The sequence below is a fragment of the Triturus cristatus genome, chromosome 1_2 (assembly GCF_964204655.1).
Source record: "Triturus cristatus chromosome 1_2, aTriCri1.1, whole genome shotgun sequence".
Taxonomy (NCBI): Eukaryota; Metazoa; Chordata; class Amphibia; order Caudata; family Salamandridae; genus Triturus; species Triturus cristatus.
The window spans coordinates 100,297,279-100,322,079 of record NC_140580.1 but is presented as its reverse complement, the minus strand read 5'-3'; the positions used below and the strand labels follow the sequence as shown (position 1 = coordinate 100,322,079).

At 44.7% G+C, this 24,801-nt stretch overlaps 1 protein-coding gene across 1 annotated transcript in view; it reads left to right on the top strand.

The window, feature by feature from the left end:
* The window catches only part of GRK5 (G protein-coupled receptor kinase 5), a 481,725-nt gene that overhangs the window by 135,273 nt on the left and 321,651 nt on the right, over positions 1-24,801 (top strand). The window contains exon 2 of the mRNA XM_085602911.1: positions 17,461-17,556. Coding sequence (XP_085459037.1) covers positions 17,461-17,556 — 96 coding nt within the window. The remainder of the gene's footprint in view (positions 1-17,460; positions 17,557-24,801) is intronic.

Genomic DNA, 24,801 nt, shown 5'->3' with positions numbered 1-24,801 from the left:
TATAAGAGAGTGGTAATTCTTAAAACTAGATTTATAGGATAGTTTTCTGTCTTCGGGAAAGTCTGCTCTCCAGCTACGTTCCAGACGTTTGCAGGAAGATTTAGCGACTTTCAAGTCTTCATTAAACCAGGGGGCAGACCTACTCTGTCTCCTTGGAGCATTAGAGGCCCAGGGTTCTACCTTGTCGAGTGCCTCATTGATACGGTGTGTTAAGGCACTGCAGGCAGTTTCCACATCACTCCCCCCTGGGGGACCTCCTAACAGTAGGGCCTGATTAAACTTAGAAGCCGAAAAACTGGCCCACTTTCTCTGGAGTTTACCAGTTTTAAGCACACTAGGGGGTTTAAGGGTCATAAAACTAAAGGGAACCAGATAGTGGTAAGACCATGGGACTGGAATCGGAGCGTCCACCCTGATTCCTTCCCAGTTGGCAAAAATGGGGTCTAATAAGTGTCCCAATTGATGGGTAGGGAGAGTCGATTGGAGCATTAAATTGAGCGCGGCCATCTCCTGACAAAGTTCTTGAGCAGGGGCGTTATCCCTATCATCAAAATGAAGGTTAAGGTCACCCAGCACCATTACCTTAGCATACCGTAACGCTAATTGAATGACCTGTTCTCTAAGATTATTAGCAAACTGTAGGATAGGGCCAGGAGGACGATACATCAACAGACCCTTGATGACATGGGAACTATCAGCCCCAACTGTAAAGAGGCCCGCCTCGCAGGCCTCTATGGCAAGTGAAATACATTAAGACGTGTAAAATAAATACGCGGTAACCTTTTTCATCTTCCTTATTTTTTACTTACAATAAGGAAGATAAAAGGGAATCTAAAAAGGGACTAACCAATGAATGTCGTAAGAGGGTTTGAGTGTTTTTTTGTACCAGCTGGCGAGTGCAAGATCTAATGGGAGACCCCCTGGTCCAAGAAAAAAAAGCTGTGACGTAGCAATATACAACAGCAATAATAAATGATAGCGCATATTCACTCCGACAGGAGGCAAATCTAACAGCAGGGAGGTGTGGGCCCTAGAAAATAGTCAATCTCAGAGATCATCATGGGGAAGTGTCCCTCCGATCTGGAGCTGCACTCGCGTTCAGCTGTGGGCGTTTGCGACTCCTCTGCTTTTGATAATGGAGTTACCTTGGGTCATGAGAGCCGGCCCTTGTGATTGATGAGACATAGCAAAAGGGGGTTTTACTGCTAGGAGAATTCCTAGCAGGGAGATGTTGGACCTTCAAATCCACTTAGTGGAAGATATTTTTAAATACTTATGCATTTATTTAAATTGTTTCATATAGCAGCAACATGGCCCGTGGGTGAGAGAATGTGTTCAAGAGTACCAAGTTGCAGGAGGCAAGCAAATAGCAAAAATTGATAAGGGATTCAAATAGTCTTAGCCTCACAATGAAGACTTTATTGCAACATCGGAGGGATAGAAGACAACGGTTGCAGGTAAAAAATATTGCATTCACTTGCATAATTGAAGGTGATGCTGCAAGTTTGAGTCCCATGAGCCTCGGTGACTTGATGTGAAGTGCTTGCAGAACAGGAGCCTTAGGAGTTTAATCTTGAAGATATCATGGGAGGAGATTTCTCTGATCCCTGGTACAGTGGGGTTCCAGGGTTTGGGTGCAGACCCCGAGAAGGGATGCTTGGGCGTCCTCTCTTCTGCAGATCAGAAGGTAAAGAAAAGTGTCGAAGCTTTGTAACTTTCGTTGTCCACCTTAGATGACAAGTTTGGGGACTCCATGTGAAGGGATTTGTGGAAGGTGCACGTTGAATACAGGGTTATTCCTTGTTTCAATCTGAAACCATTTCAGTGAGGATAGAAAAGGAATGATGTGGTTGAATTTTCTGGATTCGGGACCCTTTCTGACTGCTCCATGGAGAGCTGCTTTCATCGAGGTGAGGTGGATTTTTGGAATGTCCACCAGAAGGAAGTTACTATAGTCTAATTTAGACCGAACCATGCATCATACTACTTGTTTGAAGTCTTCATTCGGTGTAAAGGTTTTGATGGCTGTCATGAGTCTGATCTGAAATTGTTCTCCTTTCACCAATACATTAATGTGTGATTGGAGGTTGAGAATCCTATCGAGAACAAAACCTAGTGAAATGGTGTTTTCAATTAAAGAAGGTTGGCTGAGATGGTGTAGGCTGGTCGACCATCCTATTTTCTACAAGTTTGTCCTTCATGGTCTGGCCCACTGTCCACAACGAGATGCTGCGAGATGCCATATGTCCTGATTCTTGACACTCCCAGGACAAGCAAGAGGGGTAGAATGGTAGTGTCTGTCAGGTTTACTTCGAATGGCCTGGCAGTGTCCAACTCTCCCTCTTTCAGTCCTGTGTGAGCTGTAAAGGAGGTGCATGCCTGTGGCTGGACGAGAGGAGCTGCAGCGCTGTGCTCCTGTGCAGCATTTGGAACACCGTTAGCGTAAGAGATGCGAATAAAGAATGAAGCCACCTGCTGTTTAAAAGCATTGAATGTGTGAATGAAAACCATGCTAGGGCCCTGTTCTGGGAATATTTCTTTGAAACATGAATAATGGATAAAACCATACACCATAGTGCTCACTTATTGTCAGAAGGGTTGATTTGGTGAAAATCAAACAGTTTGCTAAAGTAGCAGACCCGCAACTAAAACACACTGCTACTCCATGTGCAATACGTTTACCATCATGTTGCTTTGTGCTGAGTAGACCCTGAGACTAGCTGCTGGTCATCCCCCCCAACTGTAGCCAGTCCTGTTTTTGATGTAACGACACACAGACTAGCAGCTTGTAGATTGATTGTAAATGCTCCCAGTCTTGCCAAAAAAACCCAGAGGAATACATTCAAAAAGTGATTGCCCAAGAGCACACAATTTGGTCCAATGGGGAGGCCGGAGTTAAAAGAAACATATGTACTGGTTTCATAGTTTACAACCAGTCCACTAAACCACAATTGGGGTGACAGATGTTCTGATGGCAAGCACAAGGAGCAACTCTCCCCAGAGAAATGTCATTGCGGTGTAGCCCTTTCCAGGCTTAGAATACAGTGCTTATTTCAAGCATATTTAGGTCAAGTGGTAACGCTGAGATTAGTATTCTAGTCCTGTGGCTGAAACCCATCCAATGGGCCCCATATAGTTCTGTAGCCTGCTTACCTCTGTGACATGCCTATCTTGTTATGGGTCTTGTCAAGTTTTATTTTTCGCACTCCCTGCATTGGTCTTGTGTCAGTACGTGTTTACTGGGCAGTGTCTGTGATGGATACGGATTTGGTGGTTAACAGCTGGAGGCTATTCCTGAAAGGTGAAAGTTTGGCCTTCAAAGTAATGTTGCTACTCAAGGGTAACTAGATGGAACATTCATGGCTTAGCTCATTAGAGGTTATGACAAGGTGAGCGAGACACACTATAGCATATGCATTACAAATGAAATAAGTATAAATGTCCAGTCAGGGTATTACTTAAAAAAGACAATTTCATAAATTACACAAAATTACTTGGCTTTGAAAACGAGGACGAATGAGGGTAATCTAAAGCCTTTAGCCCAAACTGTTAGAGATATTTCACATTATTACTTCTAGATAGGAGTCATATTCTGGGGTTCACAGGGAAATTCAGAGTACTGTTCTGTGTGAACATCCCTCATGACAAGTGCCAGAGTTTAGCATCATTGGTAGGTCCTGTGAGGTTCCAAATGCTGAAACCCTTCCACATTGAAGTCTGTGGTGGTGCCATGGAAAGAGGACACAGGTTCAGAGTCCACAAGAATACCCGAGGCACTACAGATCCTCTCCATAAAGTGTTTACTCACTATTGTGTTACTGTGCAACTTACACCAAGATGTGAAGCTGGACAAATCAAAGATGAAAAATACAGTTATTAAAGTATCTACTGAATGCCATCAAAATATCAGCCTCCGGGTAACTCACTTTTCTGATGGAGGCACCTTCCTGCCGATTTCTTACTTTATGGAGAGTCCTTCCAGGCTTCAGACTGGCTCAGAAACGTTTTTTTTTTCCAGCAGTGATTCTCGGGCACTGTCGGGTGGTGCCTGCAGCTTCAGCCATGGTTTTACCTCCAGATATGACCTCACTGGAGTATACTAGGCGCCAACCAGAGTGCTGGCATCCAAACCTATTTTTCCACTCCTCTTCAATGCTGTCCAAAGTGCTCTGTATTCTCACTGACAAATTCCTCAGCTTTCGACAGTGACAAGATACATTCCTCCACAAAGGGCCTCAGAATTTGAGCCATTCTGATGGTGCCTCAAGATGATGTCCCTTTCAGACCCCCCATGACAACTGGATGTGATGTCTGAGGTTGGGACTTGATGCCATGGTCTTTGACTCAGGCTTCCATGCATCAAATGGCCACCCTGGGGACTACCAACCTGACGCCTTTTCCAAAAGAGAAACCCCTCTTTTAGAAATGGTTCTCCTGGGAGATCTTTTGACAGAAAATGCTAAAGCATCATCAGAAGGAGACGTTGTCTTCCTCAAGGCAGCAGCTTTTACCAGGACCATTCAGAGTCTTAATGCCATCCCCAATATCAGACTGTTCCTGAATGTCAGGCGCCCCCATCAAAAAATACTGGGGTTTCCTGGCTTTGGGCCAATCCTGCGCAAATCAAAGCTTTCTGGCCAGCTATGCTGGATCCTTCCGGGAAAGCTATGCAAACCTATCGGGGATCCACGCCCTGCGGACTTAACAGCTCTGGTGCCATGCCTCAACAGGGTTTGGCCCCGGTGCCTGTGGCGCAGTCTAATCCAGCTAGGGTGTCATCCTTTCCTTCATGTGGGTCCCTGTTCAGCACAGATTTAGAAGCTGATGGCACTGTCGCCAACAGAGGCAACTCCGGTATTGGCCAGTGAGTGAGTGTCATATGGCAAAAAGTAGAAGGTTAAGACTAATTTTAATGATGAACCGTATTGTGAGCATTTCCCCAGGCCCCACCAAAGATTCACCCATTTGGTGGGAAGTTATGATTCAGATTTAGATGCCTTGGCTATGGAGGATAAATGACGATGGCCAGACTGATGATGACGACTCGGAGGCAGTGCACATTTTACTACTTACAGTAGTGATGCTGGCCTCTACATGGACTTCAAATATGCCAGTGTCTTGATGCTTTTCCAGAATGGGACATTTCCTTCCTCTCTTTCCATGCTTAGTAGGCGGTTTCATCTTTTTCAACAGTCATTCCGTAGTTGGCAGAACAGTGAAATTAACTTTACCTTCTGCTGAGCTACATTTTAACATTCTAATGGAAAGGCCGAGCCCTTGCTTCTGTTTATTGAAGCATTTCTGAACCCTCTATATATGCTCCAGAAAAGAAAAAAAATTGGGTGTGCTAGTACACAGGCATTTTACCAGATGCCATAGACCTGCTCTGGATGACTCAAACTTTCTGTCTACTCACACGTCAACGTTGAGTCTGGTGGTTCAAACACAGTCATCAGAGTAAAATCCCAATGCCTTTTCCATGGCTCCCTGCCCCTTGATGGTATGAAGCTGTTTGGTGACTGGACGGACTTCAACCATGGAACACTTCAAAGAAACAGGGCTTTGAGTTTCACCCTGGCCTAGCCACCCCTTTGCATCAATTGCACCAACAGTGTCTAATATTCTGTGATTATTCTAGGCTGTGCATTGTTGTCAATGGTGTCTGTCTCGGTCCCTTCAAACGCCAGCACAACCGTATAGCTCCTTCTGGGGCAAAGGTTGATTAGGGAGGCATCACCAGCAGAAGTAGTTCCAGTCCCCGGCCATGTTCTGCTGCTTCCAGACCTCTGATTCCTACTTCCCTGTGTATCACCTACTGGTGGGAGGGTCTCCAATTTTGCCACCCACTGAGAGGGAAACTATGGCGGACTGCGGGGTCATCCATCTGTTCTGCCAGAGCAGAACCCTTCCTTTCCAGTTCCCTGTCCATGTCCAGTGAGCGATGACTGTTCCTAGAACACCCGGGCATTACCATCATGATCCAGAGGTCTCACCTTACTCCCACACTGAGACTGACCTTCATATTGGTGGTAGTTGAAATACCCCTTGTGAAGGCTTTTCCTCCTCAAGAGCATCGCAGATGTTTGGGGAGTGATTCTAATCTGTTTTTACTCATGACCTGGTCCCAGCCTGCATGTTGTGCACCTTCTAGGGCTAATGGCCTCCTATATTTTATTGGTAGCTCAGTATTGATTTCTGATGAGTACCCTTCAGTGGTCTCTGATGAGGCAGTGGCTTCAACACCAAGGCCTTTTTTGGCTTAGGCATGGGTAGTCCAGTGTGAAGCATCATGATCTTCACTGGTGGTTGGACCCCTCTAGCCTGCGGAAGTGTCGTCCATTCAGACCTTCGCAGGCTCGGTCTACCATTTTCAGGAATACCTTCTTTCTGGAATGGAGTGCTGATCTGGGTTACCGGACAGCACAGGGCTTTTTGTCCGTGTTGGAGCATCACCTCCACGTAAATTCTTGTGCTGCGGGTGGTCCGTCTTGTCCTGAAGGCTTTTGTCTCTTCCATCTCAGGGAGCAGTGTCCAGATTCTATTAGACAACATCCCTTCTGTTCATTATAACAACAATTAGAACATTGGAATGTTGGGAGCTCCATTGAAAACAATGGAGTAACTCCGGGCTTATAATGGCCGGTATGAGCTCGGAGCTCCAACATTCCAGTGATTGTCTTTGTTCACAGCTGTGGCTTCAATCCCCTCACGCTCCCTGACGCCTTTGTCTTATTTGTTAGAACATTCTGCCCTCTAGTGGCAGAATGTTCTAATAGCCTTATAACCCTTCGTAGCTGGGCTACACCGGCTATTAAAGTTCCGCTCCCTTGTTAAAGGCCCTCGCCTTCGGCTCAGGCCTTTAACGCTGGAGCGGGCCTTTAATAGCCGGTATAGCCCGCTTCGGCGGGCTATAAGGCTATATTGGGACATTTTGTGTCATTGGACTCTATGTTGAGAAGTTATTCACTTGTGGAAGTGAGTGAAGTGACAGGGAATCTTCCCAGTTGTGATTCATCTTGTGGACTCCCTAAATGCAAGAGCAGATGCCTTCTTTTTCTTGCTGGAGAGATGCACCCCAAGGCAACAGAGCAAACCTTCTGCAGATTGGGGTTTTCATCTGTGGATCGCTTTGCCATGACTTAGAGCTGGAAGTATCGTCAGTTTTGTGCCAGACATTTTCTACCCGATAGGTCCATGGGGATGCCTTCAAGTTCAACTGGTCTCAGGACTTGCTGGATGCATGCCCAGTGATCCTGCTTCTGTCAAGAGTACCTCAGACAGTGGTGAAGGACTGGGTGCAGCTGATTGATTGCTCTATATTGGGTGAGGAGGATCTGGTACGCCGACATGTATGCACTCTGCATTCGGCCTCCTCTCCTCTCCCCGCCCTTAATTAGATCGGAACTGCTCTCGCAGCAGGATGGTCTGGCCCTCCACCTCTCTGTGGCTTCACATGAAGAGGCGAAGCTGCGGCAGCAAAAATCCATAGGCCTTCCTGATCAGGATGTAGACATTACTATGGCGCCCACGAAGCGTTTCACTACATCCATATATGCAGGCCACTGGAACAAGTTTGTGCAGTGGCTTGCTTTAATCCTTTTACATCTCACCTGACTGTAGTGACGTTTACATTGTCCTTGGTAGAGCAATGTCTGGCAGTGGCCGTTTACCGTATGGGGCACAGAAAATATAAGGAATTAATGGCATTGCACTAGTTGGCGGTTAATATACTTCAGTGGCATCGCATCCGGAGGCATAGTCACGGTTGTAGCTGCGGGGCGCCACTTGGTGCAGATGGTCATTAGTGGGATAAAGGTTTTCAGGACCATTCTACATCCTAGGAGTATTTATGAGTTGAGAAATATACAGGAAGATTATGTGCCTGATTTAGGGATTGATGAAAGGGATTTACTCAATTAGGGCGTTGATGTTAAGTACTTTATCACCCTGAGGGAGTACCCGCTGGTCATCTCTTGCATTGGCAGGAACCACCGTCACAGTGGTTCCTGTCAATGCATTGAAAGTTTGACAGACTGTTCCGTCAACATGACAGAGCCCTAAGACAAACTTTCAACTGTGTTTTTGAAATTTTTCAAAACTGGAATTTTGTTTTTGGAAAAGAAAAAGTAATGACTTCTTTGCCATGGGATTTTTTCCCGTGGCGAGAGGGTAATTTTTAAGCTTCCACTGCCCCTGGCAGGGACGTAAGGTGAAAACGTGCGGGCACAAAAATGGCAAAAACTCTGACAGCCATTACTCTGTCAGGCAATCTGAGGTGAAGGTCAGTGACAGAGAAGAGTTAATCGCCACCGTCAACATACTGAAGGTCCTTCTGACTCTAAATGAGGCTGCCGGAGCTTTCTTTTGGCAGTGAGGGTACTCCGTGCCTTTGTGAAACTCTAAATCGGGCCCAGTGCGTTTTCCAGAATTATTGTTACCAAAGTTAAGTAACTTTTTCTTTAGTTTAAAGGACCAGACTGAGGGAAACTTGGCTATCTTCCTGTTAGCCTTAGCAATGGAGTGCTACGGAGTGCCCTCTCCTCAAAGTCTTAATCTGGCCCAGTGTATTTACCAGAAATATTGTTACCAAAGTTAAGTAACTTTTTCTTTGGTTCAAGGGTCCAGGGACAGATAGCTTCTCATATACTGTTTGTAGCTGTAAAACAAATTCCATTCCGGCTTCATAGAGACCCGTTCATTATTCTGAGTAGTGGGTGGTCTTTAACCCCAAATCGTGTTTTGTAGTCCGGGTGGCTCAGAGATTACTAGATCCATCGCATGGTCTACAGTCGCATGCTCAAGACTTGGTTTATAGGTGCTGGTTGACCTTTGCACAAACCAGCTGGATTGGGTGAGTCCCTGGTGTGGCTTTGGAGTACACTTATGTTCACACTGCACTATAGGGCCTCACCTAACCTAGGCTACCTTCATCGATCTTTAGGAGATCTTCTTTCCATCAGCGTAGATTAAAACATCCGTGAGCTCCTCCCTTAGATTCAGCTTGGGAGTAGTAGCTCCTTAGCCAAACCAGGTTTGGTTAAGAGGAGGTCCCACATGATGAAGCATGCCATTACGGTGGGTGATGGGATTACGTCCTCTTTTTGAGGACTTTTTGGCTAGGCCTTAGTTTCATTATCATTCAGGCTCTGTATGCCTTGTTGTTTTGTGTTTTTTTTGTCTTTTGTACCCCTGGACTTCTGCGTATATATGTACTCTAAAGGAACCAAGGTCCACGATTAATGGGGAGTGGGGGTGAAGGGGGGTGTCCATGCTCACACCACGTTTGATGGATGGAAGTGGCCTAAGGATAGGTCTGCCTTCATTACCAAATTGGTCATTTGGTATTGCAGGGTCACGTGCTTGCCACAAAGAAAGTCTGCTCTCCAGCACATTATCACCTCTGAAATCTTTTGAATTCAGTGTGCTCTGGAGCAGGTCTAGTCTGTCTGGCCCGGTGGCAATAGGAGACTCCTTTTCAGATAGCAGACAGCAGCAGAGATCCAGGCATCACTTCAGATGTAGTGCAAAATAAATGAGGCAGGCACAATGCAGCTTCTCTCTGGGAGCATCAGCAGTCTAGTCTGGTAGGTCTTTGAGTTGCTGTATGGGACGCCAGTTTATATTTCCATTGTGTGTAATTTGAGCCGAAAGCGCATGGGCAGCCAGTTCAAATGAAGCAATCACATTTTTGGGGCTAACCATATTGTTGACTGTCTCTCTCGAACTGTCTTCCACCCTTGCAAGAGTGGGTATGGAGTCTAAGCCACATACCATGTGTGAGTGGTCTTCTGCTAGGAACAACAATGCTTTCTCTGCAACCAGCATCCTGTGTGGGTTGCATTAGTATATGCTCCTGGGCAGATTCTAAAGGGTCCAGTCAGAGGGTTTGCCCAGATGGGAAAGTTTGTGGATTGCCCCAGTCGGCAAGCAATAGGCCTGCAGTACCGCCCTTTGGCTCCTAAAAAGTAGACCGCCTTCCATCACCTTGAAACATGCAGCAGTGTTTCAAAGAGTACAGATAAACACACAGGGATGTGTCGGACCTGATCAGACCAGGAATAAAGCCCTCTAAGTGGTGGACTTGGCAAACTTCACACATCTCCACAGCCGCGATGTTTCCTAAAGACAACTTCATTGTCACTAGCCAACAAACGTAAGGTCATACGGTAGAATGTATGTCTCAGGTGGACAAGTGATGGGACCCTTTTGGCATGCTCCATTTCCTGGATGCAGTGAATGGCTATGTAGGGGGTTATTGGTGTTCGTGCTCAGCGGTGCCTTAGATTAGAGGGCCCCAAGGCACTACACAGACTATAGAGGAACTGTTAAGGTAATTAAAAACAAATAGAACAATGGGTCTAGTAGTCATTACTGCTGAAGGTTTTCATCCCTATTACTTGATAGTGTGTCGTTGAACACGCTATTCCAAAGATGAACTTCAGTTGTTGTCAGAATCTAGTCAGTACTTGGTAGGCAAGCTTAAGCTGGGCAACATTTGTGATTCAGGTACCAATCGTAGGCAAGAACATAACATATAAGATGAGCTTGGTGATCCTTTATTGCTATCAGATTTGACGCTGATGTGGTCCGAAATGCACCCGTCGACATAGGAGAACTGTGCTGCCATTTATCAATTCCAGGGTACTGTTGCAGTGATGATGCACTATAATGTGAGACTAGGTTTCTGAAGACAGGAAGGTTGATCTTACTGAAATTACAAAAGACTTATTGCATCAGTATCTTAAAACAGCCTCCATGGTCTTTTGGCTCTCGCAAGCTTTAACAATCTCATATATCTTTCATCTTTATCTTATCTTTTATTTTAAAATTAAGGAAAAACATATTAACATAGCTGACTGACCAGGAGATAAATATTCAAGAATGTTATTTTCTTTTACCAACTCCAATACTGGTTGTAAATCCATCTATCTCTTATTGTGCTCAGCTGTATACGGTATAAGGCCTGAAAAACGATTGCAGAGGCAGAACAGATTAATGCAGGATCAGTGTGCCATATTTGACAGCTTCAGTATCCTCTGAATCCCATGCAGATACATGAGGTGTATCCTGGATTGGGCACCAAACACTCCAGTTACTTTTTTTTAAATGAATGCCTGGAAATGATAATAAACCATCACCTACCAGACGAAAGAAAAGGTTTGCATTTAAATGTGCGGATGAAGGACACAAATTGCAGTAACATGTTCATGCATCTGATTCTCTAGTTTGTAAATTGCACTCACATCATATAATTTGGACACCCACACTTAATTACATAAACAGTAAACTCCAAATGAATGTTATTTGTGTAAGTTGTCTCGTTCTGCCCAAATTTGGGAGAGATTACAATGATTACAGGTGAAGAATCCCTTAAAGGGAGGTATCAGCATGTCAAACCGACATTCACTGGGAGCAAAGATTTCAGGGAACTTCTATGCATTTCTAAATGTAATTTTAGAGCGACATTTGATAATACTGGATATATCCCGATCCAATGATGTGAATGCCATTTATGTTGCAAAATGCTTTGGCATTCAGAAGCTTGAGCTGTTTTGCAGGAGGTCTAAAGAATCTTTCTGCATTAACTTTTTGCATGGCCTCCCAGAGCACCCTTTCAGGATACTTCTATGCACCAAATCTGTATCTCATTTTACCCACCTAGCCCACACATGCCTGGCTGGGAACATTTGATTTTCTATCTCAATAATTTAGTTATATTCTATTTAAAGCTTCTAAGGAGCCCACTCCACCACAAAGGACACATTTACCAGTCATTTTTCCTGAAAGCTTTAAATCTGTCAAGTGTAGTGATCTACTGTAATTCTGATGATGTAGTCCAGCAAAGGTATGTACATAGAGTGTGTGTGAAACTTGAAGTTAGTATGCTGTTTTAAATATCAGGATATTCAAATATTCTGTTTGTGATTCAATGTCTACTTTGAGATATTCCAATGCCACTGAATGACCCTGAATTGTAATGTGGCTGCGGACCAAGCCAATGTTTTCTCCTAAAAAAAAAAGAGAAATAGGGTTAACATAGTAAGATGCAAACACAGTTCCCATAGCCATTCTATGTACCTGAAAAGTAATTGGTCTTCTACCTTGTGCATCCTGAGCCCCTCTTTAATAAAATAATTAATTTATGGTACCTAAAATTACATTATTTTCTGCCTGTTCAAATCTTATGTTATTATGTGAGATTGCAAGCCAGTTAAAGCTTGCAGTGGGTCTAAAGGGTATTTTCTATTAGAAATGTAGACAAGCCATGACCGTGGTAGAGTATTCCAATTTCTCTCAGTAAATATATATATATGCCATGTCAAATATTTCCAAAGATACTAACATTATTATTATTTTTTTTATTATGTTCTATATTAGTTTTGCTTTTTACAAGTACGCCATTATTTAAAGGAGACTAAATTTCTAAGGAATTTTCTTGGGAATCAAGAATTTACCATCCAAAGCGTACTAACAAAAATATATGTTTGTGATTAAGTTCTGTCTGCCCATTTACAGCACTGGTTGCCTGCATATCTAAGATTCACTTTGCTGAGAAAACCATAAAGGAGTATCCTGTGGTGCTCTGTCCCCCCAATTACTGAATCTCGTATTTAACTGGTATTTCTGAATTAACAGGAGGGAAAGCTGGTAGATGACGTGATTCCTTCTGCAATTATTTTTTTTTGGCAGGCAGTCATTACATTTGGCGTTATCATCTAATTCATCACTTTGTTTACAATCCTGGCTCTTCCTTTGATGCACAAGTTGCTCACTTATTTTTCTCATTTTGATTAAATCTGCTCTTTAGGCAAAATTGAATGAATTTCTATGGTAAGCCAGTCAGCTTGGTTGCCTCTTTTTCTGTGTAGAATAAGCATGCTGCATGGCTAGCTCTATAGTATAGGTAAATTCGTCACTAGATTTGCATCTCTGCTTTCAAAACATTGGACCTCAATCTTGACAGGTAGTGAAAATTGAGGTTCTCAGAGCACCGAGGGATAAAACTATTTTTTTATATAGTTAACAAATTACTTTCCCAACACCTCAGCATATAGAGTTTACTTATTTTTCGCTAGAAGCAGCATTTTGCTGGCCTAATCATTGCCACTATGCGTCTCATATTTTATGTGAGTGCCACCGACATAGTCAGAAACGCTTCCACAATTCATCACTATACAGGCTCCAACGTGGAGGACTTTATCTAGAAAGCGCCTCAGTTCCAGAGTTTGGTGAGGGAAGAGGCGGCTGAGGGAGAGAATGCCACTCTGTGTACTGGCTCCCACCCTCTCCTCTTTGACAAACCCCCCTCTTTTAGCTCCATACGTCCCAATTAAATGTATGTATGTATGCATATATGTTCCCTTCCAAAAACAAGAACATCAGATTCAACTAACGAAATATGCCGTGCATACCACGAGCGGTCCTACCAAGTATCACGCATCTGGTGTGAGACTAACGCATTTCAGTGTGGTGCTCCGCATCACCGCACTGAAATGCATTGTCACGCATAATTAATGCATGTCTCAGCTGTCACTGAAGAGCTGCAAAGTGTGTGTGGCAGCTCTGGCTGTGCGCTGCCAGTGCGCGCTAATCCAGCGGGCGCTTGGGGCACTCCCAGGTGAGAAAAGGCCTGGCAACCAGCTCATTGGGCTTAGTTACCATGTATCTTTTTCATCGATTTCCCGGGGCGCTTGACGAGCACAATATAGAAACGGAACACTAGTCAACAAAATGAATTTCCATGTGGAGGACTGAATCCACCACCTCTTGAAATCGGCCACATCCAGCAGCAGGGAACATTCATGAGCCACTTGGAGGGTTATATAGTGTGATGCGAAGAACAAGGTCGGGCCCATGTTTGGAAATGCCTTAGTGGTGTTGGGGGAATTTAGCACTTCCTAAAGCGCTTGTGTTACACCATGACGGTGCCTGGACTAGAGAAACAGTACTATATAGTATTGTTTCGAAATGGTGCTTCGAGCCCTTCATTCAAATAACTGCATTTGCGCGCCATTTACGCCATATTGGGCCTCCTATGTGACCGGCTGCACGAGTCTACCCCTTGCCCAAGTCAGAGCCTTCTCTTTGCGGCTCTTCAGTTCACTGCCAGGCTCATCATGACCTACTCCCCCATAACCCTCATGGAAGTGGTAGCAATACCTGTAAAAAGGGATGTCCTGCAAGTAAGAGGCAGAGGACCAGTCTAATAGAAACACATATTACTATTGAAATATTAATTTCTGTATTTTCCACCTAAGACCTTAATGAATAACTACAAGACCTGAATAAAGGATCATAATCGGGTGCAGAATTCCTGTCGCTAAATGTCCATGGCATATTGTTTGGGGTCAAGGACAAAACGTTTTCATGTTCATTTTGGTTTCTTGACAAATACTCCCAACCCCCTGCACCACAAACACTTTGGCTGCTGGTTTACAGTACCACTATATGGATCTGTTAAAAGAGGATTACCATTTAGACAAGGTTTATAGCCATAAGTAAATAAGTTGTTCAAACTTGTAAATGTTGTTTATTAGTGCAATGTGCAAGATGAGCGTTCTAAGGGAAAGCAGAAATCGGAGCACAGCTCGTCTTTCTGACAATGGTTTGAGAATAAAACATGTACATGTGTTTGCAAAATTTAACTAATTAAGGCTACTTGTTGTTCTATAAAAATTGGTGCTTTTTCGCATAAAAAATATACATTTGCTACTTGAAAAAAAAACGTTTAACATTGTGCAGGTTTAGATATCTTTTATTTTAGACACCAGTTAGTAAAATAAATGTACATAAAGAATAGACGTGCACCACTTTCACAATGTATATGTTGGTTAAAAATATATCCACAAAACTTGATAAATCATTTAAACGTCTTCTCTTTATTGTTGCTTGATAAGTAGGTGCCAAAAAACCATCCAATGCGTTTCGTCCGCGTAAAAGTGGACTTCTTCAGGGTACAGAATGTTATTATTATTTTTTTTTGCAAGAGTCTATTTCTCATCTATAAATAGAGATAATGAGTTCATTCATCAATAAATTCAGGAATAGAATTAAAAATCCCTTAATCGGTCCATCAAAAAAGGGGGACAGGGATACGTAAATAATCAAAAAATGCACAATGTCTCCTTTATCATGGACATCATCGTATCTGTGTATTCTACAGTTCGGATGGATGTACAGAAAATGAAGTGGAAGGTCCACCCATTGTCCAGCACTACAATTGGTGCACATCCCTTGAGATCCTGACAATCCGCCCGGTCTCAGCTTCAAAGTAAGCGTGATGGAGAGAGCCTTTCATTCCAAATGTTTAAAAAAAAGATTAAAAATTGAGAATTAGTGTAAAATCGTTATTGGCAATATTGTGGGCTCCTATTTTTTTTTCTGTGGCCCAATTTTTAAAGAAAGTTACAGAAGTACACCTTCTTGCTAGAATCCAAACTCTGATATAGCATGAGCCTAATGAGAACCATACCATAATGTGTCACTTTAGTACATTGTAGCAAAAGGGACATGTGGAAATGTTTACAGGACAAGTAGAATTCAGAAGCATCCCTTCCCTTGGACAGGTTGCTAGTGTAGCTCACTTCCTACAATGGATGGAAAAACTCGAATAAGAACAAGAGATAAGGGGATGGCCCTTAAGTGTCTGCAACCAAATGTGAACAACAGGCTGCAGCACTGTGGGATCACAAATTGTTGGAATGTCATGCAACTGGAAGCTAGTTACAAACTTTATAGAAATGAACCACAGGTGAGAACACCAGTACTTAATTTGGGTAGGTGGCGGGGCAGGAGGCGGGGATAGCACTCTTTTTGGAATTGTGACTTATTATTCATCTCATATTTTGATGCAGAGAGAGAAAGGAAGAGAAAGATAGGAATACAGTGACAAAGAAGGTAAGGGAAGATTGCATCGGATGGGAGAAGAGAACCATGGATAGAATCCAGATTAGCCCCTGTTCGTAGTTTGAGTTGGTGGTTGGAGGTGGGGCCCAGTGGGCCTCCTCTTTGGGGACTGACGCATACTTTTCCTCAAAAAACTTTGATCTAAAGCAAGAGAGTAAAAAACACAAAAAGGGTGAAGGAGTAGGAAGAAAAAGGTGGAAAAATAGTGACGGGGAGAAAACAGCGATGACAAATGATGTGCACGTTTGAGAAAAAGGCATAAAGCGGTGGTGGATTAAAGAAGCATGAGGTAGAATCAAGGCTATGCCGACCTTTGATGGTGCTTCCACTGCCTTCTAAACAAAACCATGTGCCGTGACACTAATTTAAGTCTAAAAAAAAAAAAAATTAAGCACAGACTAGCCAATGTTGGTATTCGGCAACGCTGGGCTCTTAAGAAAAACTCTGGGGCCCTGCACTTTATTTAACAAGTTAAGCGCTGGGTGACTTGCCACATATAAGAATCAGAAGAGAGCCGGTGTGTCGGATGGGAAACTAATAACAAGGGGCGAAATCATCCTTGAAACATCTTCTGTTAGTGTGGATGACTTAGAAACAAGTTGTCATCGGGGTGCCCTACATACAGCCGAGCCAAAAAAGAGGATGTGGCTATGTTAATAAACCATTCCTCGGGGAAATAAGCAGAATGCTGCAAGCATCGCCAGCTTTAAACTTGAGTTAAACACATTATGTGCAATGAAGCTAATGGGTTGTAAAATGCGATTTAGCCCCGCAGAGGGCACTTTTGAGCATCATTGATGTGCATCAAGGCAAGGTGCTGCATTTGACTAAATCGCAGAAAAGCCTGTGGCTTACTTAAAGGTGCTAGTGATCGGTAAGTGATCAGGTTTTGCGTCGGAGATTATTGGTCTTTACAGTGTTAATGGTGCATTTAAAATGTGCACATCATTTGGAGTAGAATAGGGAATCTATAGAAAGCAATGCTTGTTGTTTTTGGCTTAGGCTTGTGACAGGTGGCATGAAACTAGTGGGAAGTAATTGTCAATAGGCCATTCTACGTTTGGTGACTTGGAAAACGGTGCATAAAGAAATGTGTGAAGAGCATAGAGAAAGAGACTGCATAAAGCATGGTAAACTGTAGTGATTCGCCTAGAACTGCATGCATCTTGTTAAAGTCCAATTTGAGAAGACTCGTGTCTGCCGTGTGTGTTCTCAAAAAGTAGATTTATTAACATAAAAATGGTAAACAAACCGCTCTCTCCACATTCTGTGCAGATCACATACATTTGTGAAAGGAGGACACTCCCATATCTCACTAGGATGAGACTTGTGTAATGATGTTGTCCGCTGTCCTCAAGGGAGGTGTATGGCAGTGGGACAATTCTTTGAAAAGTTGTGTGGAGACATGGAAGAAAGCTGGGTAGTAATCATGGGATCCTGCACCACTGATGAAGTGGATGAACACAGTAATTATTGACGCTTGAGGACAGTATCATTGACATTGGCAATCACATCAGTACCAGAACATTTTCTTAATCTTTCTTCTTCGTGCAGGGGGAGGAGGAAAGCGCAAAGGCAAAAGCAAGAAGTGGAAGGAAATCCTGAAGTTCCCACACATCAGTCAGTGTGAAGAGCTGCGGAGAACGACAGGTAAGGGACTCTGAATTGACTGTGGTCCTATTCTTCCAGTCACCTTTGTCTGCTAATCTCAGACTGATGAGTTATCTCATTAGCAAAGATGAAAATGTGTTTGTGGTAATGAACGGCTTTGCTAGTACAGTTGAGGAATGTTGGTGTGGTGCCAAGGAGCACCTTGATAAAGTATATTTTTTGTGTGGACATTTTTATGAAAGCCTGATGTAGATTACTTGAATCTTGAAACCCTCTTTCTAATCTGTTTCCCGTTGTCACCTAAATTACTTTCACAGTGGCAGGGCACAAACAGTGCGCCTCCTACTCTGAAGGGACTGAAATTGTGCCGCCGTCTTGGCTTTAAAGAGCTTTGCCTGTATTCAGGATAATTGATGAATTGTGGTGAAATATTCTAGTGATTGTGGACCCCTCCCAATGGGATTTGGAGTGAGCCCACTTAGAGACACGAGGCCATGACTGCCCCAAAATCGACCCTTCTATCTGCCAAGCATGGATAGCGATATATCGTTCAAGTTGAACCCAGCCAACGCTGAATTCATCCTCATCACCAACATCACCAGACAAGCCTCATCTAGAATTAGCCATTTCATTGCCAACTAGAGGGATTCATGCTGTAACTCACCACAAAAACAAAATCACCTGCAGTTATGGAGTGCGACGTCTCATTCAAAGCCCACATCATTAACAAAACTAGGCTTAGTACCAGGTTAAGTCAGGGCTTTAAGTGGGCCGGGTCTCACCGGTGCTGAGCACCGGCAGTTTCTTAACTCGTTCCGTGCTCATGACGGAACCACGCCGTCATGAGCCACGGTTGCCGTGTGCTCATGACGGAGTGGTTCCGTCATGCTGCGGCCGTTGGCGGCCGCGCCGCCCACGTGGCGCTAATTCCCCGCCTGTGCGGGCGATTAGCGCCGTGGGCGGAGTCATGACGGAACCACTCCGTCATGAGCACAGCCCAACCGTGGCTCATGACGGAGTGGCTCCGTCATGAGCACCGCACCACCGCGCTGCCCCCCCCCCCCGCACTCCCCAGCGCTGCGGCGGAATTTCCGCCGCAGCGAAGGGGTTAAAGGGGGGCTCGAAACGTGTCTCTGTCGGGCTCTGTTTTGTGCCCTGGCACAGGCGGTCCGTTTTTTTCCAGCCTGCAGTGACAGCAGGCACATCCATGTGCGCTGCTCACACTGCTCACTTCTCACTAGTGGAGGTTACAGCATGACGCCATGCCAGGTGAGCGTCGTAGGGGAAGGGAAATCCTTTAAAGGGAATCATTTTCTCTCTGGATTTCTCTTCTCTTTTTTAAACTCAGGAGCAGCAACATTGTTGTGGTGTCACTAGGGCTTTACGTGGAAGCTTTTTCAATATTATATACGAGCCATAGTTGCTGCTTATTTATCTTATGCAGCTAACAACCATTGACAAAGCCAGTAGTCGTGACTTGTTGAAGGTATAATGTTACATGTAGTATATATCTGGCTGCAATGATGAACAGCAAAATACAAATCTGGAGGCACACTATCCTAAGCACAGATTTTTAGCTTACGTGTTTTTAAGCCACGCCCTTAATTACATTGGCCACGTCCCTTTGAGAGACACCCCCAGTTTTTTCATCCCACTTAAAGCCCTGGGTTAAGTATTACAGAATCAGGTCCTACCTTCTCAAAGTAAACTTTGAGTATCACCCAAGTCAGGTCATTTCCACCCTATTTGATAAATCTATGGAAGCCCTAGCATCTAAATCGCTCAAAGAAAGCTCTGTGTATCACCCCCATAAAAAAAAGGAATGGATTCTCAGGTCCTCCACCTAACTTTCTGTCATAGTCATGTTACCAGTTCGCTTTCAGGCTTTGTAAACAGAGTCCCTATGATGGTGGTCTAGGGATGACTTATTTGGATCTTTAGTATTTGGCCTCCCACCTTCTTGTTATTCACGATTGGTTTAATGGGGGATGGTCTGACCCTGCCTATCGATTAGAATTATCCCTGCTGTCTGGCTTTCCGTTCTTGCAAGCCCTGCTCTCCAATCCCACCATGCCTCACGTAACTAAAGTGGTGTTCCTAGCTTAGAGAGCTGCTCTCAGACATGTGCAATGGGATGGCAAACTTGCGCAACAGACTCCTTTCTGGCATGGCACATGGTTAAGGGAAGTGGCAAAACTTCAGGGCTTTAAAGTTTGGGATCTCATTGGCATCTCTCAACTGGAAGATATGTGGTCCGGGATGCACATAGGTTCCTATCCGGAACTTCAGGCCACATATACCTTGGCAAACACCCAATTTTACAAATATCTTCAACTCTGACCTACCCTTCACTCCCATACCCCGTAATCTAACTACTTGTCTGAATTCAATCCTCCTCAAGAGTAACCGAGACCGGGGCTTAATTTTCCATATCTATTGCACCCTGATAATCAACCCCCCTGGCAAGTTGCAGCATCTTAGACTCCGATGGGAGGGTTGGCTGGGTCCTATTAAAGACAAGGATTGGTGTGACGCCCTGATGGCCCCGAGGGCGCTCACTATTTCCACCCGTCTTCAGTTGGTTCAAACATATTACCTTTACTATGCTTACCTCTCTCCGAATTGAATGTACCGAGCGGACCTCTGCTCTATTTCCTCCTGCCCCCTCTGTGGTATGGGTTCGGTGGATTTCTGCCACATGTTATGGTACTGTTTAGTGATTGGCAAGTACTGGACCAGGGATTTATAGGACATCCTGGGGTGGGAAGTCCCTCTTTCCCCTCTGATGTTATTGTTGGGTATGTTTGAGGGCTCTGGAGGCACAAAAGCTGAGCTATCATTTCTGAGTACGGCTCTCCTGGTTGCCAAGCATGACATCGCCACTCTTGGGTGTCAACTGCTACTACCACCTTGACGGGCTGGCGGCTAGGAGTGGACTGGTGTGTGCAACAGAAGCTTGTGGTCTATGAGGCAAGGGGCTGTGCCCACAAACATGGTCTGCTGTGGGGGAAATGATTGTGTCAATCCATTTGAAATTGTTAGTGGGGAGTAATTTAAACGGTGCTGTCTTCAAATAGGATGTATGACTTGAGAGCCGCTGATTTGTATAAATGCCCACTCTTCTCCTGTATTGTGATTAATGTGTGTCAATTGTTTTATCTCTGCCACTCACGGTGGTCTAAAACCAATAAAAATGTGTTTATGAAAAAAAATGCTACCAGTGCTAGCCACAAGCTAAGAAAATAACTTTGTTCTCCAACTACAATATTTCTTAGCTACTTCCGGTATATTGTCACATTTTCATCCCAAATTCACACAGTCGCGTAGGATATAACAAGGCTTGCTAGGCTTTTGAGGCGATAGTGTAAGGTTCATTGACGAGTGTTTCTTCTTTGTTAGCTATGCTGGATTTGTCAACAGCTTTCAACATGGTGGATCACGCCTCACTTGTAGCATGCCTGACCACTGTACTTCTGCCTGCCACCAGATTCCCCACAAGGCTTTCAGTTTTGTCCTCACAGGATGATTCCTAATGGTGAAACCAGGGCCTTTTTCTCCCACTCAACTACCACATATAATGGGATTCCCCAGAGCTCACCCCTCAACTGGCGTGATTTAACATCGGTCTATGGTCCTTATTTGATGCAGTGAGGACACAAAGTTGTTACAATCGTATGCCAACCGCACTGAAATCTAGGCAAGACTTTAGATCTTGTTAGACCATTACATAGCTCCGGCTGTTCTGCTCCAGGACCATCAAAATTGGATGAACAGAACATTTTTACAGTTAAATCATTCAGAACCCAAACTGATCATCTTTGGGCCCAAAAGGCAGATCCTGCTTATGATCCTTAGAGACCCATAGCCTAGCCTGTTTGATCAAAAATTTGAATCCAATTTACAAAGTAAAATAGTTGGGTTTTTTATTTGATTTAGAAGCCACATTTACATTTCCGATAATCTCTGTTGTGAAAAAAATGAATCTATCACATCAATAGATTGAGGCCAATGTTTCCACTCTTATCATTGAAGAACAGAACTTGAGGTCTGCAGTAAACGTCCACCTTGATCATTGTAATGGCCTCTAAGGAGATCTTCTGAAGAACCTACAAGTCATCAAAGTGCGCAAAAATGCGTCTGTTTGTGAAAATTTTGGTTTGAAGAGAAGAGGTCGTGCCTAGCTCTCATTTTCATTCCAGGCACATATGCTAAAAAAAATTAACCTGCTTCAGATGTAAACCTCTTTCCCACACTCTTGGGCTCCAGAAAGAACCTGAAGTTAGTTTTGTTGTGTAGGCTGTTTTTAGTTCTGTGGTACCCTTTAGTAGACTCTGTAAATTCTGTCACTCAATCGCCTGTACAGAGGCAACTCACTGCAATGGAAGAAAATTAATCACATTACTCCTCCCTAGTGAATGTACAATGGCTCCACCTTCAAGCCCACATCATCTTTAAAACCTTTTGTGTGTCCCACAAAACATTAAGAAACAGTGCTCCTTCATAAACTGTCAGAAAAAGACTGCACCTTTGGAGGGGTCCTGGCAGTACAAGGGGCTGGACCATTGCCAGAGAAAGCCAGGAAATGTAAAGAGGAAAACAACATGATCTTAAAGAGTCTCTTCAAGGAGCTGGTCGTCCTGGAGACATCCTGTCCATGCCCCATGTCTAACACAGGAAAAGACTCCACCTACCAACGCCTCGCCCCACGTGCACATTTTTTAATAGATTTCATAGCCACCTGATGTATGTACATCCCTATGGTGCTTCCCTGCTAGGTTTATGTACTCGCACACCTTCAGAAACAGACAATTTTTTTTATTTTTTTATTTTTTTTCGAAAACCTTTATTGCACCTAAAAACTCAATACAAACATGGGCCTACAACCACCAGGGCCGGCCGCTAATATATACATGTTCAACAACATCAAGGCAGTATTAGGCCCCCTGGGGCTCAGCCGAATTAACAAATTACTGTGTGCACCTCAGAGGTTATCAGGATACATACATTTTAGAAATACAAACAAAGAAAGAAAAATAAAATAACACCAAAAAGCAAGGCGGAAACCATCGAAAAAGGGGCGTCTAACCACAGCCGGGGGACCACACAATACCTACTCCACCCTCGGGTGGTAAACGAGGATGATCAAGGGGGAGGTGGGGGCGACGGGAGAGCCACAACCATCTACAGGTAAAATGTAATAGTCCGGGAACCTCAGGATCAGGGGGACAAGCCAGCATCAGATGTGTCCACGAGGGGGGGTGTGCAGATGTTCCCTCGGTACGCGTTCCACCGACCCCAGATTCTACCCCACGCCCCTGGCTTACCCCGAGCCACATACACAGTCTTCTCTCTGCACATGCACCAATCCATGTTCTCCTTCCATACTGACACGGTGGGAGGCCGCCGGGAACCCCAAAGCTGTGCGATGTCCCTCTTAGCAACCATGTTCCCAAGGGCCGCTCACCGAGTCTGAGCCGCATTATAGTCATTAGGCTCCCACACGTTCAGCAAACATCGGCGAACCTCAGGCAACAGAGCGACCCCAGTGACACATTCCATGACAGCATGCACCCGGCGCCAATACTCCGCCACCTCACAGCACTCCCAGAGAACATGGAGAAAAGTGGCACTGAGGCCACAGCCGCGCCTACAGAGCCCGTCTTCAGAAAAACCCATCAAAACTAAACGAGGGCCCGTCACGTAGACACGGTGGAGAATTTTAAGCTGGACAAGACGGAGACGCGCAGGTATGGCCACCTCCTTAGGGGAGGACAGCGCAGACTGCCAATCCTCATCGTCCAGTTCCACCCCATCCCCGATCCACGCCTCCCGAAGACGCACGAGGAGATCCGCCCGAATGTTTATTAGTTTTTTATAGATAAGGGAAATAGTACTGTCGGGCAAGTGACCGTCGAGTATGCGGTCCTCGAGTGGCGAAGACACAGGGACTGCAGTCTCAGCCCCGAAGGCCGAGAGCAAGGCGTGCCGAACCTGAACGTACCGAAAGAACTCCCTCTCACTCAATTCGTACTCACTCTGCAGCGCAGCAAAGGATTTAACCGCACCCTTCACCCAGAGGTCACCTACTCTGCTGATGCCAATCGTGTCCCAACGCTCAAAGCCCTTCGTTGTCCAAAGGCTTCCCAGTCTTTCAGACGCAAACAAGGGGGTCGCACCCGTCAAACGATCATTCCAGCCCATGGCCACATTCGCTGCCTTCCACGAGCGTACTGCAATCTTAGTGGGACCGGTTAAGTTCCTCCCAGCCGATCGAGAGTAAAGCGCTCTGTTAAAGTTGCCGCCAGGCAACAAAAATCTATCCATTTCGAAAGCCGGATTCGGACCAGGTGCGTACGTTGCGTGGTTAATAGCAGATAGCTGGGAAGCCCAATAGTACCTCCTGATGTCCGGGAGCGCAATGCCCCCGTCATACCAGGGGAGAGTCAGTTTTGCAAGAGCAATACGTGCACGACCGTCCCAAACAAGTCTCCTTTGTAAGCTCTCCACTTCCCGGAAGTAGGCCGCCGGAATAATATCAAAGGAGTTCTGAAGTGCGTAAAGGAATCGGGGAAGAGACATCATTTTAAAAAGTGCCGCACGTCCGAGGGGAGACAAGGGAAGCTTACGCCAACGGGCCACTAGAAACAGACAATTTGATACCGACTTTGCTTCCATGAAATGTACCAGTGATGTTAGAATGAGCCTGGACCATCAGAGATAGTGATGGAGCGTTTCTCACATCCAGATTCTGTTTCCCTTGATCCTTCTAGGGAATGGATATGAAGGCAGCACCTACAATGCTGCCTCAAAGTAGCAGTCATAAATGCCTGCCTCTAATTCAGCATTGGCATTATGCAAGGTGAACACTTGCCCACTTAACAAGTCTGTGCTTGGCTCCCTGCACAGCTTCTCATTCCTCAGCAGTGGTGTAGGATGAGAAATTGATGTCTTTGTTTATTTACAAGTTCTAGGGACAGCTTATCTGCAATTCCTCATTTCTGTTCCGAGTGCCACTTCTGGAGGTGCTAGAGGTGTGCCTTACTGTGGTAGTTTTACAGTGTTGGTCTTCTGGAGTTGTAGACAGTGCAGTAGTAAAGTGCGTCCTATTTATTGGTAGGTGCTGAGGATAACTGGGATCCTGGTATCAAGGTATGAGCCTGGAATGTGCGTCCTGCAAACTCTGCAGGTCTAACAATGCTTTGCTGAAATTGCGGTTAGGAACGTATATGGAAAGAGCAGAGCCCTAGATTGAGTGCTTACTCAAGTGATGATCATTTTGTAGGA